The sequence below is a fragment of the Betta splendens genome, chromosome 7 (assembly GCF_900634795.4).
Source record: "Betta splendens chromosome 7, fBetSpl5.4, whole genome shotgun sequence".
Classification (NCBI taxonomy): Eukaryota; Metazoa; Chordata; class Actinopteri; order Anabantiformes; family Osphronemidae; genus Betta; species Betta splendens.
Window position 1 is genome coordinate 1,472,509 of NC_040887.2, and position 21,310 is coordinate 1,493,818.

Consider the following 21,310-nt stretch of genomic DNA (forward strand, 5'->3'; position numbering starts at 1 on the left):
GGCGCGTTCCCAGCCCGGAGCGTTCCCAGTCCGGAGCGTTCCCAGTCCGGAGCGTTCCCAGCCCGGAGCGTTCCCAGTCCGGAGCGTTCCCAGTCCGGAGCGTTCCCAGTCCGGAGCGTTCCCAGCCCGGAGCGTTCCCAGTCCGGAGCGTTCCCAGTCCGGAGCGTTCCCAGTCCGGGGCGTTCCCAGTCCGGGGCATTCCCAGCCTAAAGCATCTGGGGCGTTCCCAGTCTGGAGCGTTCCCAGTCCGGAGCGTTCCCAGTCTGGAGTGTTTCCAGTCCGGAGCGTTCCCAGTCCGGGGCATTCCCAGCCTAAAGCATCTGGGGCGTTCCCAGTCCGGAGCGTTCCCAGTCCGGAGCGTTCCCAGTCCGGAGCGTTCCCAGTCCGGAGCGTTCCCAGTCCGGAGCGTTCCCAGTCTGGAGCGTTCCCAGTCCGGAGCGTTCCCAGTCCGGAGCGTTCCCAGTCTGGGGCGTTCCCAGTCCGGAGCGTTCCCAGTCTGGAGCGTTCCCAGTCCGGAGCGTTCCCAGTCTGGGGCGTTCCCAGTCTGGGGCGTTCCCAGCTACGGTGGTTTGAGGATCATTTAAGCAGCAGAGTGTCTACAAACACCTGATGAGGCCAGTAAAGCTACGTCCTTGTTTCCTGATATTCATACAATAGACAATTGAAGTCTTAAATACTAACACCAAATAGGCTGTGGAGGTTCCTTTGCTGATTCCTGCTTCTAATGAAAACTGAATCCGCGCTTCCTTCATTAGCTTTGCATCGACGCACATTTTTCTTTCCCCATGAAACTGTGATGCTCATGAGCTGGTAAATGGGGCTGCTGGCGCCTCCTGAGGAGGTCTCACCGTTCCTGACAGGTCTCATTCAGCGTCCGCCTCGTTGATCGCTCCCTGACAGCACACGAAGCATCTGGAACAGCAGCAGCGTCCCTTCACCCGCGACTCCGCGGCACTCGTGGCCTAATGGACGGAATGAATGCAGCCCTTTTAGTTTAACCAGTGACAGGAATTCCCAACCTCACGTGAACTGGAGCCGACGCTGAACCAGAATCTCTGAGCTGCTGCGGTGTTTTTCTTCCCTCGGCGCCAGCGTCTCCTGGAAGTGGAGCCTGGAGCCGCAGCCACACAGCTGCTCCTGAGCTTCTCATAAACACCTGTCAGCCGTGAGCCGGCCTCTGTCTGGCCAACATCCCCTCGGAGAAATAAGGAGCATGTGGGAAATAAAGCTAAGATCGTAGCTGTTGCAGTATAAGTCCCACACAGGAATCATTTTCATGCACAGCGGTGCGTTTTCCTGGGTTTTATGTGCGTGCAGACATAATCTCTACAAAACCACACGACTGGACTTGAGTCATAACAAGCGAGGAGCGAAAGGAGCATTAGTAATTAATAAATCAACTCAAAACTAACAACCAATGTCAGAAAAGAAAAGGTTTGAGACAAAATGAATGAGAATGTGATGAAATTAATTAGTTGCACTAAAAAAAATAGAGAATGACTAATACTGTACGTAAATAACTTAACACGTATTCCAAGCAGAACGCAATGAACCAGCTGCTACACAGGCCTCCGTCTGAACCTACCGCACGCGCTGCAGATGAGTGTGATGTGCACCTATTTGTGGCTGCTGACATGCAGGCAGCTGCTGAGACGAATGAGGCAGGTGACCGGGACCCACGGCTGCAGCAGCAGCAGCAGCAGCGGCAGCAGCTCAGACAGATGGGACGTATTTGATCAGTGGCTGCAGACCTTTACACGTCCTCAGGGAGACTGAACGAGCCCGTCTTATCGGCTGCTGTCTGCCTGCACTGGACAGACTGGGGAAACACAATTAGCTGGTGTTAATCCGTAAAAGCACCATTTTCACAAAAACAACCCTTGCTGCATTATTTATGTCCTGGAGCTGCAATCAGTGTTTTCTATATTTATCCTGTGCAACGTTTCCACGGTTCTTGCACATAAAGACAACGCTGCAGATCAGACTGACTCAACAATTAGGAAAACTGGTCAGAATAAGACTTACAACATACAAGAAGGTAAACAAAGCGCCTCAAGAACTAGAAAGACCAAAATATATTCAAAGGATGTCACTGCTGGAATCTGTAACAGAGTGGCACTGAATGAGTGTTTGGAAGCAACAGAATTTAATTCAAACAGGAAACAAAAGAAAACAGTTCATGTACGACTATGTGTCTGTCATAATGTCTTTTAAATGTCATTTTGTGAATTTATTCACTGAATATTTTGATGTTTTGGAGAATAATTATGACAAAACAGACGCTGAACATAAAAATTTAAGGTTTTAATTAGCAAAAGGCAAAAGCATCTGCACACAAGCAAACAGTCACGTTTGCATTGTGCTGAAGTGGTTGAGATACAATATGATTAATAAGGCATAAGTATAAACACAAACAGCACTGAAGCCAGTAAATCTCACAAACACACAGCTCACAGAAAAACTGAACGTCACCAACATAAATAAGATTCCTTGTGAAAAATGTCTTCGTATACAAAAATATTTTCTTCATAAAACAGAGTTACGCGCGGTGAACGTCCAGCAGGTCAGACGGGTTTCACTAATTCTCTGGATGCGAACAGAGATTCAAAGTTCACAAATGAGTCCAGGTCAAATTTGTTGCTTTTAATGAAGCTTCACTGGCATAAAAACTAAATCAATGGTTCACATTTCTTAGCTGCTTCACATTCATGAATTAAACAGTAGCTGGATTATTGTGGCTCAAAACAGAACAACTGGGAGGTGAACTTTCTCCCAGAACAGAACCAGAACCTTTAACGGCCTGAGGACGGATTCAGTCGACACACTTTCACAAAACGCTAACGTGTAAGTTACGTTAGCGTGTTAATAATCACAACATGGTTCATCCTGAGTTACTATGTTTGAAATGTGAAATACAATGAGTGGCACAGAAAAAGTCAAAACAAAACAACCTTCAAGCACAAACTAGTGATTTGGTTTTTTAACAGTTTTCAGATCTCGTCATATAAAATAACCTGTTTCCACACGCATGCGTTGAAAATAGCTCCGTTATAGGTCGTCAGTGATCTGCTTCTGTGGAAGGTTTGGTTTATCTGCACCCTCACTCAGTCATCCCTCAGCGTTTATCCTGAGGACGAGAGGCACATTCAATATGCATTAGCGGCCCGCGGTGCTCTGCCTTGAAGAGCACGACTTGATCAGGACTTGTAGTCTGGAGAGAAGAGACGCAGCCGGGGGCTGCTGCTCGGGTCGGTCCTGGGTACCGAGCGCTGGAAGGAGTTCACGTGTGCGTCTAATCCTGGAAAACAGACAAACACGGCGCTGAGCAAATAAAACAGCCTCAGCAGAAATGAAAGGAGCAAACCTTCACCGAACAACAACAATTAGTAAAGGCAGTAAAGGCTCATTTGTGGAGTAATGTACGAATCCCTCCCGAACACAGTGCAGCAGAATAAGAGGAGACAGAGTAACACTGCAGCAGCGTCCTGATCAGACCACAACCACGGCGGCAGTGACGGTGCCCTACCTGAGGCAGGAGGTGGTGTCCTCTGGATGAAAGCAGGGTGATAGGACTGTTCTCTGGGAGTGAACAGCGAGTGGAGGACTGAAGCAAATATAGAAATAAAACTAATGTTGGAGTCCTAGATTTAAACTTTGCCCACATGTATTAATCCCAATAATAAGAGTTGAGACAAACAAAAACAGTGGGAGATTCTGTGAAACGTGTAACCCACCGATGATGATTACAGCCGTACTGGCCAGCAGAGCAAACAGGGTGAAGAACATCATCTGGTAGGAGTTGATGAAGCTGTGCAGGGAGAGTCCTTCCTCCGGCTTAGCACCTGAAGGAGCAGCTAATTAAACAGAACAGCAGACTGAGAACACATTACACCGATGGTACAATGTGAAAACCTGCCTTTTCACTGAGCTGAGCGCCGGCACAGGAACCCAACCTCAGTGGTGAATGAAGACTAATGTTCCTCATTTATTTAAGAATGTACTGCAAACATTAAAAAACGCATCTGCTGTCCTCAGTAAATTAGGATAGGACTGCTCTTTGCTGGTGACACTGCATCACACAACCACACACACACCCAAAAGCTTGTGAATGTGACCGTAGATACTAAAGAACAGAATGACCATTCCACACTGGGCAGAACCAGGGTAGAGGTGAAATGGCTGCATGCAGAGGAGGTCAGACCTTGGACGGCAGCGTTGACATCAGCCACATGAATCAAAGTGACTGGGATGACGAGACTCTGGCCGGAGGCGCTGCTGCTTATGGACACGGAGGCAGACACTGGCGCCTGAGCATCCACCACGCTGATGGTGTACCTGGAGAAGCTGGGGAAGCCACGGTGAACCTCCTTCTCATGAACAGCGATGCTGGGGGAGGTAGACACCACCTGAAGTCCCAGAGAAGCACAGTACACAGGATATAAATGCCAGATGATGCAGCAACTGCCAATTAACAGTCCTCCACTACAAACAGGGTGGCAGCCGACCTCCATGTTGGACAGGGCAGCAGCAGGGCCGTAGATTGTGAGATCAGCTGACGGGTGAAGGTTTGAGAGCAGCAGCTCACTCTGGTCAGAGTAGAGCCCCGGCTCTATGGGCAGCCTGGCGCTGACTTGTTCCCCTGAGAAGGCACTGTCCTTTAGACCGGCTTTCACCAGCAGGTTGGTCATAGACATGCTGAGCACGCGGGTCTGTTGGTCAGTCACTGGCTGCAAGGTCATGGAGCACGTGTAGAGGCCTGGGGCCAGAACAGACCGTTAACACTGACGGCTCAAGGTCACGATTACCAACACATGTGACCTCTGTCAATAGTCTCAGAGGACGTCTTACCAATGTTTGAGTCAAAGCTCAAGTGCGTTTTGAACACATCGTTTGCGGTAAAGTCGATGGCATCACTGGTGAAGCTGAGGTGGCAACTGACAGATGCTTCTGGCTGCAGATGAGGAATTGCTTCAGTCTGGGCAGAGGAGCAGGTTCCTGGAGGAAACACACAGACATGACACAAACATTCACAGCTAATATGTCCTCCTGTGTTCTCAGCACTTTGAAGATGTTATCACAGCCTGTTTTTCATCAGCTGCTTCTCTGGAGCAAAGCTGAAGGAGGAATCTCCCTTAATGTAGTTTATTTATGTATTAGTTAAAAACATACTGGCAACCGATGTTTAATAAGAGCAACATCACTTCACAGCAGTCTATTAAACACAAAGCCACCATGAATGAGTCTGACTTAGTCTTAGACTACAGAACATCAAGCTTATCATTGGATTTCCAGGAATCACAGCTGCTCTGATGTACATTACTGCTCATTTAGTACCGATGAGGTTGGTTCCTCTCTCTCTCGTAGTGAGAAGGACCTTTGTCTCCTTTCCGTTCCTGACGGGTGAAGCCTGGGACATAGCTGCCGTCCGTGTAGCTGCTTCCACTGAGATCTACCAGAGAGAAACCACCATTACACTTTAAGCTCATTCAGATTTGTGAGAAAAAGAAAGTTCACATGATTGTAGCTCACATCCTCAACTAACTGATTGATCAAATCCTCAATGTATCAGTGTCTCCTCAAGATAAACTGTCTTCACTGGGTTCTGCTAATTGCCAGGCTCAGACCACCTTTCTGTTTAAGATAAAACACCTCACACCATATCTCATTAATTATCACTGCAAATACAATGCACATTACATTCTGCTCACGGGTACGAACTGCACGGCTAGACAGTTTGGTGACACTGAGGAAAAGCCAATTAATCCTTTCCACACACTATCATCTCTGAGGATCTGCACAGCTGTTGCAAATATGATGGTGGATACGAACACTGTTGTGCTTTTATTCTCCTTATGCTTCATTGCTAAAGGATTAATGTATTAATGGCACACGCAGGTATAGGCAGCAGAAATAAACCTCATGTTGCAGCATGCAGTGCCAGTGAAGCTGACATCATACTGTACCTCTCTGTAGGTTTTCAGAAGCCCAGGTATTTCATAGTACACAGTGACTGTCCCAGAGTCTCTGGCCACAGCTGCACCACTTTTAGGGTCCACCTGAAGAACACTGTGTACAGAGGAGCTCCAAGTACCAGCAGTCCCTGCACAGACCACAAACAATACCCACCTTAAACACATTCATGTCTACACTGTGCCAGATTAAATGATCTGTAGATGACCCAGAGTTCATTCAGCTTCAAAGCAACACGTTCAGACTACGTCACCCAGAATTTTAGGTTTGTCTGTGCACACGACGTGCCGGCTGCTCACCATCGGTGTTGGTTAGCTGGACAGTGAAGCAGACCACATCTCCGACCACCAGCCTCTGGGCCTCCTGTGGGTAAATGACATGTCCAACAGGAAGCGGAACGTAGTCGGCCACGCCCATGTTTTCACTGTCCCACACTGCCAGCAGGGTGAGTCCCACATTGACGGTCCGCACCGTCAGGGTGTGGTTACCAGGACCAACTCCCACCTGAACCAGGTCATCTCTGCAGCACACAACAAGGATGAGTGCAACAAATTCCAACAACCAGTAACAAGGAAAAACTACAACCTCTACCAACATATTTAGCCGTTTTATTTTCCCATTTACTGTAGTAATCACCTTTATTGAACTGGACCAGTAATCAGAAATTAACGATTAGTTTCCTAATGACTTCTCTTGGTGCTTATCAGGTGATTCATGTATATGAATATGGGCCGTGTGACATTATTGCAACTAAGGAAGCGGGGAAGACGACATCTTCTAATCCAATTTCCTCCTTGGTTGCTCCTGACACCTCGTAGCCATAGATCCCCATTTGTTCTTCAATTTATGTGTTTGGGTTCAGACCTTCTAATGCTTTTTCATTCATTGCCTGGACTTTACCTGTCATGTTTAATAAGCAAATTCACAAACCTAAATGTCATCCTTCTTTGGTTTGTACACAAAACTGGCCAATATTAAATCTATTTAGTTTAATGTTTCAGTTCTTGTTGCAGTTGTGTATTATCTTCTTTCCTTCCTCCCCTGAAAACATGTTTTGCTCTTTTGCCTCAATTTCCAAAACATCCATTCTGAACAGTGCTCCCATATCAGTGAAATCCAACTGGCACCTAACCCAATAGAATCTAATCACAGGCCTCTACTGTATATCCCAGGTCTATCAGCCCTTCACTCTGATTCTGTTACTTTTCCTCTGAAATTGTCTGTCAGCACCAGGACAACAAGGTAAAGGATTCAATTTATTGTGCAGACAGATGGAGTTCATTGCTGGGAGGGCAGTCTGCTCCTCTCTGCCCAACACTCCCATTAATTTAGCTCACTCACTAAGGTGGAATAAAACCCACCTAAATGAGAAGAAACAGCCCAGTAAATAAATGTTAAGAGCTCCAATACGAAACCTTTCAACTCTCAGTATGAACAAAGCTCAGTGAATGTTGCATCACAGAAGCAATTATTTATACCATTTTACATTTTAATGATAATGATAAAAATACACAAAGTTGTTAATATAAGGACTACAACTCATGATGACAATTAGATCTGTTTTGCTTTTACAAAATGAAATTAAAAACATTTCACTTTCAAAGCTCATTTGTCTCTCAGGACGTTCATGTTTCATGACACAGTTTACAAATGTATACTGACAAAATCATCAGGGTCTTATACAATATGACAAATATTACAATGTAAACAGCAACCGCATCTATGAGGTGACTCACCGGTTGGTAGAAAACGTGAGGTCCGAGTTGGAGCTGTGTAGAGCCTCACCGGAGCTGGTATGGAAGCCAACGGTGAAGGTGAGCACGATGCCCAGAGGGAAAGCAACGAGGCTCTCTCTGCTGTGGGTGTAGAGAACGGGACTGGTGTTGAGGCGCACATACGACACTGTCACCACCTGGAGAACCAAAGAGTAACATTTAGGAACACAGGCATTGTAGTAATTTTATTTAAATCATGTTAACTCTGTGTTATCGTCACATCTGAAGGAAACCTTCGGGTCAACAGAAACAGTGATGCACACAAATACCATGAAAACAAGAATTGTAATAATTTCTCCTCCTTGTTGCCCAAACATGAGTACAGTGTAATACAACAGTTTGACCAAGACACAATTTTAAAAGAAGAAATCTGCATCATCTTCACCCCCCAAACCGGTCAATTCAGATGTTCGCCCACATTCAGCCTGGTTCTGCTGGAGGTTTCTTCCTCGTTAGAGAAGGAGTTTTTCCTCTCCACTGTTGCTGTCAAATTGTAAATAAAGGCTTGCTGTATGTGGCATTTGTTGGGTTTAGTTGTGTAAGGTCTTAAACCCGACGTACCTTGTAAAGTGCCTTGAGAAACCCTTGTTGTGATTTGGCGCTATATAAATAAAATTGAACTGAATTGAATTAAATCTTTAACACGGACCTTCACAGTCAGGATGAGCGTTTGATTGACACCAAAGGTCTCCTGGGAGGTGACCAGCAGAGAGGAGGTCCCAGTGACAGAGCCGGAGGACAGAAAACCTTTGTCATCTACTTGAGCGACAACAACCTGTTCAGGGCAATCTAGCACCTGGTAAGAGAGGGAACCGACACCATCCCTGGACAAAGACGACAAGAATGAGACCAGAACTCCAGCACATTCATTTCTGATTCATGCATTTGTTATGTCGTAGGTATGAGGACAGGTGCAACCATTTGCAACATACCTGTTAGTCTGGAGTTTGAGAGCAGAGTTTGGAGCCATCAGTATCTCACCAGCCTCTACTTCAGGATTAAGCATGTGCAGCTTGTCATAAACCTTAATCAAAGCAAAATTTTAAATGATTACTAACGACTTTAATCTTTTTTTCATGATTTAGCCACTAGTGACATGTCAAAGTTTGAACTTAAAAACATTCAGCTTTAAATAATCTGCAGCCGATCAGGTCAAGTTAACAACGTCAGATATTCAAAAGCTTAACAGCTGCAATGCTCTGATGGAGCATATTAAGCAGGTTAGTCCAGGACTGGGGCCAGATGAATGAATGCTCTGAAAACCCCATTTATCTACTATATTCACATGAATATGTGCTGTAGAAGCCACAGTACCTGAATCTGGATCTCATCTCGGAGCTCCTGTACATTGCCCAGTACCTGTCCAGCGGCTGGGTCAGTAACTCTGAGTACTACCTTCAGCCCAGTCCGCCCTCTAGTTTTTCCAGTCACCCTCATTCCAAAATTGTGCTCTGACTGGAGCTCCACGTTTGCCTGAAGAAGACAGGCACCATTATAAAAATAGCCGCAGTAAATCAAATAAAAAGGCATCAGTGATAGCGAAAGAGGGACAAGGAAGCAGAGACAAGGCAGATGGTGGCTTTTAATCATACTGTAATGAAGGGACAGCACAGCTTATGTCGATTTAGACGAACAGACTAAAGGGACAACAGTGGCCAAAAATAGGAGTGGGTTTCTGGCAGAAACTGCACATGACAGCAAATGTAAGAGCAGAGACAGTAAATGCAGGATAATGTACCTCAGCGTGTCGTGACTGAACATCCAGAATGTCTCTCTTGGTGGTGGACCAGTGGAAGCTGAGGCCAGGGGCGGTATTGCCGAAGGTGAAAGGCGTCTGGCTGTTGGTCACACCCATTACATACACAGGCATCTGCAACAGACAGCATCAAACAAATCAATGCTTTGATTCTCAGAAATAATGGCTCATTTTGGATAAATTTTTGTTTCCTGTAATAAACAAACGAAAAAATAATAAACATACTTGTGCTCCTGTTTTCATTCTTGTAATAGGTGCTCTGATTCGAATGGATGTCAAAGTCACAACCTCAACATCTACTTGATCCTGAGACAGAAAGGTAAAAAATGTTCTACCTGTAAAATGTGAGTGAGTGATATATTTTCTATTTGCAGTTCACTGGCACACACTTCACCTGAGACACAACTACGAGCTTCCCGCTTTCTGCATCGACAGCTTGGACCAGTCCAGTCACAGTGACATTGCCAACTGCAACACCCCTGACGTGACCCATGCCAGTAACAGAAGCTACATCCTCATTAGAAATGGAGAAGAGGATATTGGACTGAGGCTGAGGGCCTCCCTCAGATGTGATCTAGAAATGACAGCAGATATGAAAAGAGGAGGTATATTTTAGTTGGGAAAACAGAATCAACAAAATAACTGCACGGCACTTACTGAGCTTTTTTATTAAATAGGAGGTAACTGCTTCCTAATTAGACTGAGTTGAGGTGAATGAAGGAATGTGTAAACCAAAGGCAATTAGGCTAAAACTATCTTCTGAAAGAGTCTTGGCAGAGAGCTTGACTGAAAGAAAATGTCCAGATGACGTGTTCTGGCACAATGAACTGAGTCCAGCGGTTTCCAAATGCAACAATTACAGGTACCTGCATCATTGCGCCAATTAACAGAGTCACTTTCCGTGGGATGAGTTTGAATGGTGGAAACACCTTGAAGGAAAAAAAAAATTACAACATGTACAAGACTCAAAAGTAGGACTGACATGATACAAACTCAAATTATACCTCAATTTGCTGAGGTAGAGAGGCAATCTTTCTTCCATTTTTATCCACCACGAATGCTGACAGAGTGGTCTGACCAATGGAAATACCTTTCACCAGGAACACAGCGGTGTCATTCTCTGCAGACTCTGATAGTGGTCTGTAAAAGAACGTTCAGAAACGTCATTCAACTCTGTCAGGTCTTACATCCTCTACTAAACAACTAAATACCCTTTACTTACTTCAGAGACACTATGGTAGAAGCTGCCTTGAGTTTGAGATTCATGAAATTAAAATAAGTAGCTGGGAAGGGATTCCTGTCATCATCCAAAACTCTGACATAAGCTCTCACAGATTTACCGATCTCCACCTGTAATCAAGATAAATGACATCCATCATAATCATTCTGGTTCACAGGCAGGATGAAGATAATCATGCTAATTCAGGACAAGCTGGCTTTCATGAAAACTGGGAAGGCAAAAGGAGAAGAACCCACATTTAGCACTCAGATCCTGCTTTCCAATGAAGTGGGATAAACTATTCAAACTTCAAGAAGAGGGCTTATTAAGATGGAAACTAACCTTGTCAACGACTCTCACATAAACCTCCAGGATGTCTGAAACATGCACTGTGGCTTTGGCAGGTTCTGGAAATGGCAGACAAAGGTCATGAACCATCACCTTCACCACCCCAGGGTGGACAGGAGCAACCTGGTGAACACAGCAAATACACAACAGAACAGAATATCAGTTGTTTACATTGAATAGAAAAAAACACTGGTGTGGTTTAATCCAACGTGTAGCAAGTGACAAAACAAACTGTATTTAGTAAAGCTAGTTGTTTCCTCTTACCTGAGCTGTTCCTTGGGTCTCCTGAAATATGACATCTGCTATTCCTTTGAGGCTGGTATTGACAAAGAAGTGCCCTGACCCCTCTCGTAGGGCCAGGTTTGCCTACAAGACAGACACTTCATTAAGCTGTTGTAATGATTTTAGAACAACTCCTTGCAAATCTGTTAGTTTTATTTGTTCTGATTGTTTGACAGCCAAGCTGTGCATGAATCCCCACAGGGGACATCTGAACATTAACAATCCCCTTACGCAGGTCACTGCTTGTTATTTAACACCCACTGAGGGGAGACCATTATGAAGACGGACAAGGAAAACAACTTTCCACTGTGTGTGAAGATTGCAATTTGTGGCTACAGAAAGTACAAAAACAATAAGCCATGAAAACTGTGAGACCACAGAATAAATGTGTTCCTTACCCGCACATCTGGGTGGTTGTATATGGTAACGGTGTCCGGGGAAACTTTCACATCTTCCACCAACAGCAGCTCTAGAGTGGCTGAGACGGAGGTGAAGGGCTCATGCTGCCAATAAGAGGAACCCCAAACGTTAAAAACCCAACAGAACATAAAGTAAAGCTGGTAATATGTAAAGGACTGGGTGTGCTTATGATAAAGGAGAGACTGGAACAGAACATCATCATTGTATAAGCTTAATTCTATAGCTGTCATATACACACACGTAGTGTGAGTGGAAATAAACACAAACACACACTCTTGTACTTATGTGCCCAAGTCAGATTGTATTTCAGCAATGACAGTGCTTATACTGCAGGTTAAAAATGTTTTTCTGGCTGCTTCTGCTTTTTAAGAGGAAAGGAAACACATTGAGTCACGTCTCCGGGGTCGAGCTATAGTTATCACTTACTGGACTGGGAACATTGGCTGCTGCTAGATGTGAAGCCTGATAACCCAGAGCTGTCACTGTAATGGCTGCAGTGCCTGTCTGATGATGGACAAGAACCGTCTGACGCCCTGCAACATAGGACAACGATCAATAAGAAAAACTTAAGCAAAATGATTTGTCTTCATGCAGGAAAATGTGCCGTAGTGATACATGAATGATAGTGACCATCTGCCAATGCCTTCTTAGAATTAATGTTGACCATAATTATTTAATATTTCCCCTTTAAATAAAAAAAAGTACTAATTAGGTTTAAATCAGATTCCAGTGCTGACCGTGAAGTTTCATCTGTTTGTTGCCGTCCTTAAACTGATGCAGCTCCATTGGCAAAGTGGGTTCAATGCTGGCAACCGACACCTTTGTTGATTCCCACAATATGCTCAAAGAGCTGAAGTTATCAAATTTCCTTCCTTGTTGATCAAAAGCAGCCAAGTCCAAAACGGGGTTACGATAGTTTGACACAGGTACCTGAAAAACAAACGAGACAAAACAAGCATGTCTGTGATGTGATGACATACTATAGAAATAAGCTGCCAGAGCTTAACAGCAATGGGCAAGGCTATGAACAAAATAAAAAAAAAATTTCGGGCCTCAGTCCTTGTGACCACATACCACTTGTTTGTTCTGCTGCAGCAGTGGGCAAGACAGGTCCAGCTGTGGGCTGGTGTAGACTGGGACCAGAGTAAGGCGAGATGGAGGAACACATACAAACTTAACTACTGCTGGTTCCACAGCAGGATAAGGATTGGTTACACTGGCCTTGTTCCCCACCATCACTTCTAAGACCTGAAGGAAGAAAAGGAAGAAATCATCTGAAAACTAACGACGATATACTTCCTCCAAAACATGTTATATAAACAGACTAAATATTGATAGACTGTTAAAATGGCACATTGACTCATTTCAGTGGATCCCACCTGCTCTCCCAGGGCCCTGCACATTGCTCTGACCCAGTGTTGATTATAATTGTGAGATGAGGGGCTGGTCAGAGTAAGAGTCACGCTGGTCTCATCTTCAGCCCTCAGGTTGCAAAAGAACTTTGAAGGCTCCAAAACCCACGGCCGTGGTCCGCCTTCAAACAGCATTTCTTTAGATGATCCGAGAGTTACCAGGGCCACAGACACAGGATCAACTGCCTGGCAGATTACATCGTTTTAATTATTTTACTTCATATGCAGTGACACACAAAAAGTGACTCTACACAATATCACAAAGGACGTTGTGCAAAATAAGTGTAAAGATATTAAAAGGGAAAGGTAAGAAAAAACAAACAGCTGAGAAGGTCTGAAATATTGCAGATCACTGCTCAATCTATTGATAAAAAATACAGTGTCAAACAGCATGTTACTGAACTGACATAATGGAAAATCACATATTAAAGGAGTAAGTAAATATTTCATAAACAGGAGCGCTGTTACCTCAGCCTAATTCCTAATGCTGTTCACTTCAGTTCACTGCCACAACAGTTTATTTCATTCCAGTTTGGTGGTAGAGTTCAGGCAGGGAACACAAACCAGGCTAGCAAGTGTATGATGCATAATTAAAAGGAATAGCACGGAGAGAAAACCCAGGAGGAGCAAATCTTAACACTCTATGATCATCGCGTTGCTGCATGCGCTGAGAGCTGTGCATGTGGAAATCTGCATCCTTCACAAGTGACAGGCAAGCGATGCTCAGAGAATCACATAATGTCACAACAAAAAGCAAATAAAGAAATCAAGTCACGTTTAGCATCATTCCAATGACCAGCGTCCCCAGATCATTGAGTATAAACATCAAGGCTGAAAGGGACTCACTCTGAGGGGCAGATAAGCAGCAATCGTGATCTTGGCGCTGAGATGGACGTTGCCATGGGTGTAGCTGACAGTTAGCATGGTGTATCCCGGGGCCAGGGCCTTGGCTCTCACCCCACTGCAGTGGTTTTGGCCAGGAGACAACCATCCTGGGTCAAAAAAAAGATTATAAAAGAGTTAGACACACCACACAGACGTTCTGTCCAGCCCACTGTTGTGATTAATAATACAAGACTCCAAAAGGAAAACCTGAATCTAAAAGCAATAAATGCTGTAATGACACCTGACCGTAAAAAGGCCCATCTCCAGAGTGGACTGTGCCCAGTCTGGTCTCACTCAGCCAAAAGTCTGTCTGTGTGTGACTGAACAATTCAGACTCGCCTCCAACAACTAAAACACTTGTTCCTTAAATCCGTCCTTCAGTAACAGGAAACATCAGAAGACATTTACTCTAACATGTTGAGAAACTGACTGTCATGTAAATTTTTAATTATAATTAAGACAACACTATTGATCCTAGAGGGTAAATTTACATTAGAGCAGTTCAGGGACAGATTATGAAAATGAGGTGAGAGGGACCTGCTCATCTCTCCCACAAGACAAAGACCCAGATAATATTATTCCATTAGCCTTTTGATGGCCAGAAGTTACAATCACTCATTACTTTTATACTGTTGAATAAATTAGTATTTATGATAATAGATATTATTAATATTTCTACAGATAATATTTTATTTAAAATGTCTCAGTCTGACCCAGGCTTACCATCTAGCCTTTGGAAGATACCGTGGTTCTCCTCCTCAACCTGCAGGTCAAAGTGGGAGCAGTCACTTAGCATGACCCGCTCCTTCTCTGCCTCTTCCAGCAGGCCAAAAATCCTGAGGGGCAAATCCAGAACCATGCCCACCCTGGCCTCTACCGGGCACGGTGTAAAGTCCATGGCCACAGGCTCGACAACGTAAACCTGAGGGCAAAGAGAGCAAAAAGCAATAAAAGATTGTAAAATGAGGTGAGGGCTGACAGTGAAGTGCACATTAAAGCTATTAGCCTGGAATATAGCTGTGATATATCAGTACTTTCATAGTTGCATAGCTATTTTCAGTAATAACATAATTGTTAGACAAGCTTAGCTTTTCATTTTTAATAATAACAAACTTAGAAACACTGCATTTTAGTGCCTTTCTCTCTCTCCCCAGGTTTAGAGTGAAGTGTCTTACTCAAGGCCACACCTGGTGCTCTGGTGGGCTTTGAACCTGAGACCTTCTGCTCCTCAGGCCTACGCTCTACCAACTGAGCCACCAAGCCACCATTTAAGATTAATGAGGGTGGAGAAAAAGGAGAGAAACATGTGAACTTACCTTCATGTGGCCAAAATGTAAAGAGTTGCGTAGATCATGGGCATAAATAACACTGACGCCTATGTCACTGACTGTTGTCATCACTCCTTTCACGGTCACCGTGGCAACAGCTGTATTGGAGGAAGACCAGCTAAAATTCCCACTCCCTCCTGTTGCCTTTCACAAGCACAGGAGAGAAAAACATTTTGAGCACAGTTTCTGATCATGCTTTCAGACAAAGCAGTGGAATCATGAAACAAAAATATGAATAAATTCTAAAAACACGCATACAGAAGCTGTCCTTTGAGGGATTCACAGAAACTCAACACAAACAAGGTTTTCATTTAGCCTGAAAAATAATAATACCTTTATTGTGTACTGATAAGCTCCGACCTTGGGCTGCCAGGGAAATGTAAGAATACTAGGACTAAGAATTATGGGATTATAGATTTCCACATCCTGTTCATTGTGGACTGGGTTGACAAGTGCATGGATCCTTCCACTCTGAAACAGAACAGAGGGCATGCATAATGATTAAGCTCTCTCTGCTGGAATGAACAAAAAACAATCAGAAGGTCACTGAAATAATGATGCTCCAAATGAAATACAGACTCGTGGGTCAGAGCTGCAATTAAACTCACCTCGTCCACAACAGCTTCTAGGGTGGCATCAATGAGAGTTAGGCCATCGTTCAGGGCTTTGACACGGTGATATGATCCGTTCACAGATGACTCAAGGACTTTAAAGTACGCTTCAGGGAAAACAGTGCCAATACGCACGTTCTGTAAAAATCAAGACATGTTAATAATCAAACTAATCATATTCAGTAAAAGCCTTGACTGTTTTAATGCAACCCACACATTGTGTCTAATTCACTTTAAGTAGAGAACACATCTGATCTGTGGGTTTTATTAGGCCTGTGAGTAGCTAACCAGTCAAAAGGTCCCACTGCTGTGGGGTGTACTGCTAGAAAACTATCACCTCCATGGAATACCTTCTACTGTAACAGTTATGATTACCAGGCTAACACATAAAATCAATGTCTATAATACAATAACATCGGTAAAATTACCAATAAAAACACCAGTCATATTGAATGTAGATTACATGATCATTCAGCACACAGGCTGCTCAGTCCAAGTTCACTGATTTATATAGAACTTTTACACAGGTGTACTTACATCCGAGAGGTAAATTTTGTTGCCAGATTTATCGAACACTTCAATGAGGATATCGTACACTCTTCCTGTTTCAAGAACCCAGCTGTCTCCTGGATAGATTTTAAAACCTAAACAACAACAACCGGGACAAAATATAGTCAAGCTCTACACCGAGTAGGTAAAATATATATAGGTCATTGAAATGTCCAAACAAACCTAGATAGCCTGGTTCAACCACATACAGTGTACTGTTGGGTAGGCGAGACACTCCTTGCATCCGAAGGCCTAAATACTGCTAAGGAAAATAAAATCAGGCAGTGTGTGATCATTTGATCATTTCTCTCATTATTAGTTTAAACATACTCAGATCCTACTATATAAAGAACTATTTAAAGACGTCAGGCAGAAACATGACATTTCAACAGAAAGCACCATGTAATTTTGCATTGATTCTTTGGGAGGATACTCTTGTGATCCAGGACCACGTTGATATGTCCCAGCTGAACTGCCGTAACTGTAGAGGTGCTATGATCCAGACTGGCCACAGCAACGTCTGGGTTTCCATTAGGGCCAACTACACTGTTCTGAAGGTGTAGTTCATATTGATCACAAGGCATAGAGAGCTCTGCGTGAAACACAAACAGGTTTAATAGCCATCGTCAGAACACCAGAGGTCTGAGGCTAAAAAACTGGTCGCATTTGCATCAAATAAATGAAGAAGAATACTGCCAAAGTATCCAAGGAACCAGTAACTAATGTACATAGGAAATGATGGAATTCACACTTGCCTACAGGTGCACACTACCTGTGATTGTGCCCTGTCTTATCTTCAGGACTTTATATCGAATAGAAGTTCCCGCCAACAAGTAGACGTCATGCGCAGGACTGAGCAGGATGTTCTCTAAAATCAGCAGCCTCACCTCCGCTGCACCCACATCCTGTGGTTAGTGCAGATGCCATAGTTACAAACAACACAGTTTAAACCTAGAGGCTTAACAAAGCAGAAAACAATAGCTGGGACCTTAAGAAGCAAGGATATGAATCAATACATCTTTAATTGTAAGGTGTTAATGCTTTAATCTGTGCCTGACACCCGCCTGGTAATCGCTCAGATAAAGTTGGCTTGATGTGAAGACAAAGACAAAACTGAAACCTAACTTTCTTTACTGCTGTGACATCGCTGCTGTTAATAATGAAGGAGACATTATTACTATTACACACTAACTATTTTTAAATCTCTGCATCTCAAGAGAGAAATCATAAAAAGCGCACCATGTAACAACTGAACACTGCTTACATATCTTTGGTTTAAACTTTTCATTAAGTAGCACCTTTTGTTTTATTGAACTGCTCACCTTATACAGAGACTCTTGTATTTTGGCCTTCAGTTTAGCATGTCCTGTTTTCAGTCCTGACACCAAAATAATATCACCCTGTTTCCCAACACGCTCCATTTCAGTTATGTATCCAGGAGGTGTGTATGTGGACTCAGAGAATTTAAGTACCCTTGGGGAGAAAAAGAACAGGTTATAATGAGCCTCCGTATCTGGTCTAAGGGGTTTGGCTGGATTAGCGCATCATAAATGAAAGGAATAAAAGACAACTTTTAGTTAAAACCTGGAGGCTTACCGTAATGAATTATAAGAGTCTGAGAATCCATTCACATCTACATCTTTCACTAAGGTCCAGTCAAAAACCAGACCTGCAAGGGTGCTAAATGTGTTTCCTGCAATGAAAATGAACAAGTGACAGGTATGCTATTATATATATATATATATATTTATATATAAATATAAATATATATATTTTAATTTAGATTTCTTAGGTCGCTAATGTATGCTTGAGAGCAAAATGGGCACAATTGTGTGAAAGTTCCTGGCAACTGAATTATAGTAGCTGAAACAAAACCAAGAGACAATGCAATACAAAATGCAGACCAGTCTTTTACAAAGCTTTCCATCTGAAATGCACTTCTAGTCCAAAGCAAACAAAAACAAAACACTGAGCCCTAGAGCCATCATCAGAAAGAATCAGTGTGTAGCTACAGCTCATTAAACTGAGTGTGTCTGTCCTAAATGGAACAAGTCAAACAGAACAAACACAGCCACCTCTCAGTTGGAGCCTGAGGGGGAAGAAATGCTGCTCAGAGCCAGCTCAGCCATTCGGAGAAGTCTTTAGGACAACAAATAAACAATACAATGCAGTCTATGACAGGAAAATTGCCTAATATAATAAGGTAAAGCCTTTTAGTGGCCTCAAGAGAAACATTAATTATCAATAATACTATCAGCCTATGACATCAATAGCTCTATTCAGTGAAAATAATTTATATGACACCTTCAGAGTCCAGTGCATGAATTTTAAGTTCCAGGGGCGAGTCCTCAAGGTGTAGCTCTCTGGTGGTCGACACAATCTGAATCTCATTGATGATATCAACAATAGCGTCACATCGCAGCACCTGTCCCGTCACTGCAATGGAAGCGCCATCAGAATATCATATACACATGACGTAATGCAAGCTTCTAACATATTAAACAAGAAATAGTTCATAGAATTGTACATTTTCAATAAACGGTAGATTATAAACAAATGGTAAAATCTACATAATCACAATGTCATCTACAAAATAAAATAATTTTATGACCTTCAAAAAAGTTGTCAAGTGCCGTCTTTCCTTCTGAATGAGTTACAGTTATGAATCAAGTCAAACATTGTGTCTTTTGTGGATTGTACGACAACTGCCAAACTAAACCAGATAATGTTTTGGTAGACCTAGAACAACCAGAGGTAATCAAGTCTCATTCAAAGTCACTGACTGTGACCTGAAGACTTCACTGTAAACCAGTCTAACCATTTTGGAAGAACAAGATCTTGGCGATATACTGTAGGAAGAGCCAATGACTCAACTATGCTATTTTGGTTACAACGCAAAAGTCGACGAACAGTGTTAAAGAACACATGACAGATGTCTTAGTCTGCTTAAAGCACAATCTGAAACATTTGTATAATACAACAATATCATGACCAGAGGTTTACGCTGCATAAAGAAAGGTTGAACTGGGAACTGAAAGTGTAGTTGGAAATTTGATCACTACACCAAGACTGTGATTAAAGAGGGTTTAATGGCCATAATTCATAAAAACTGAAGCCACCACCTTTGTACCAATAAAATGTTCTATAGCGCCTCCCCTTATCTAATTCAGACATTATGCATGACATTACTGACCACACAGAACAGTTCTTAAACAAGCTGTAAATAAATGGGAGTATTTACCAACATCTTCAGCCAGAATGATGCTCGTTAGCCTGGAGGGTTGCGTGGAGAGAGCCTGGAGGACAGCCTTTTTGGAGCAGCCTCTGCTGGGCTCTTCATCCACAGCCTGGATGCTTGCTACCTCTGGTCTGGTGGAAGTCCTGGAGGACAGAAAAGCTGCATTAGTGGAGGAATCAGAACGCTCCTAGTTTCCAACTTAGTTTACAGAAGATGAGCTGATGTAAATTTTAGGAAGACATTATAGGTTATACAAGGTATTAACACGGTAAATCAAAAAAACATACTATAAGAAATTCCGAATAAATATTGAAACAACAGCATGTATGTGATTTGTTTTTTTCTGATCATCTGATCAGTAAACAACCAATATTGGATCATGTAATGTGTGAAACATAAGCGAGCCTCATTCCAGCGTGAACTAGCAGCATGTGCAGCGTACAGTGGGCTCGGCCATGTGGCCCAACATGTCCCATGCAACAGGACACCTTCACGGCAGGAGGCAGACGTTTGTCTTTTACTCACCATCTGTAGCAACCTTCAGTAGTTTCCAGCGTGAAGTTGATTCTTGTGCTTCTGGCGAGGGGCAACAACACTTTGGGGATATTAAGTTTCGAGCTACAGTTCACTCGGGAAACGGTCAATATTAGCAACACCGTTAACTTTAACCAAATCATTTGTACTTCACAAAGCTGCGGCTCCGCGGCAGCGAAGCTTGTGGCCGAATGAATGAAGTCCGGGTGTGTGTGTGTGTGTGTGTGTGTGTGTCGTTCCTAGCTAAACTTCCCCCGTCCTTCAGGTTCACCTAGCATTTGTGAGGTAGCAGTGGACGGAGTCGGTTAGCTGAGCTAGCATCGCTCCTCAAGCTATTTGGCAGCTCGCGCGCGCGTGTTCCTCCTGCTCACTTTCAGATTGTATCAGTACTTAGCGTGAACCTACTGCTGAGCCGCCACATTCTGGGATGTTAACAGTTGCAGTGTCGTCCGGACGTCTTATTTAAACGCGCGGCTTTGTTGATCCTCGAAGACGCTGCTTTGTGTTTATAATTCTCAGTTTTACATCAATACAGGGAATTTGTGGGCGATAGCTTCAAAACGCATGTTTCATACAAATACCCGCCATTAGCAATATTTGTACTTCCAGTGTGCAAGCCGGCAGTGGTGTGACGTCACGGGAGAGTTTGACCAGTGACGCGTTCTCTTAAAGATACAGTGGTTTAGTTTTGAACGGTTGAATAAAATGTGTTTTTGCTTGTTAATAATCTCTACTAACTACAAAGTAAACTGAAATGATAGTTGTGTTATGAATTTTGTTTAATGCAATAAAGGGGTTGGTGCCATGTCATTGAATAGTAGAAATGGTATAAACCATTGGTGTTAGTTTCTGTTTGTAATAATTGTTGTGTAATGTACATTACACAACAATTACTGGCACTGCTCTGCATTCAGTCCCCAAAGATACTTGTACACTTCCACCTCTAGGGGTCGCTGACAGCTACTTGTGTTGTGTATCATTCT

At 43.4% G+C, this 21,310-nt stretch overlaps 1 protein-coding gene across 1 annotated transcript; it reads right to left on the minus strand.

The window, feature by feature from the left end:
* Positions 1 to 2,289: 2,289 nt before the first annotated feature.
* nup210 (nucleoporin 210) lies at positions 2,290 to 20,961 on the minus strand. Its single transcript, XM_029155238.3, has 40 exons — positions 20,319 to 20,961; positions 19,797 to 19,936; positions 18,860 to 18,991; positions 18,152 to 18,248; positions 17,878 to 18,028; positions 17,328 to 17,460; positions 16,989 to 17,147; positions 16,739 to 16,807; positions 16,544 to 16,650; positions 16,004 to 16,144; positions 15,729 to 15,866; positions 15,384 to 15,539; positions 14,791 to 14,989; positions 14,029 to 14,174; positions 13,150 to 13,368; positions 12,845 to 13,018; positions 12,508 to 12,700; positions 12,197 to 12,303; positions 11,749 to 11,853; positions 11,333 to 11,434; positions 11,063 to 11,191; positions 10,724 to 10,851; positions 10,506 to 10,641; positions 10,368 to 10,430; positions 9,896 to 10,075; positions 9,727 to 9,807; positions 9,484 to 9,615; positions 9,060 to 9,218; positions 8,678 to 8,769; positions 8,395 to 8,569; positions 7,707 to 7,882; positions 6,270 to 6,490; positions 5,964 to 6,100; positions 5,335 to 5,449; positions 4,849 to 4,995; positions 4,506 to 4,756; positions 4,202 to 4,406; positions 3,735 to 3,854; positions 3,527 to 3,604; positions 2,290 to 3,298 (listed from the first exon to the last, which is right to left on the minus strand). The coding sequence occupies exons 1-40, from the start codon at positions 20,468 to 20,470 to the stop codon at positions 3,198 to 3,200; spliced, it is 5,646 nt and encodes a 1,881-aa protein (XP_029011071.1). The 5' UTR covers positions 20,471 to 20,961; the 3' UTR covers positions 2,290 to 3,197.
* Between the last annotated feature and the right edge of the window lie 349 nt (positions 20,962 to 21,310).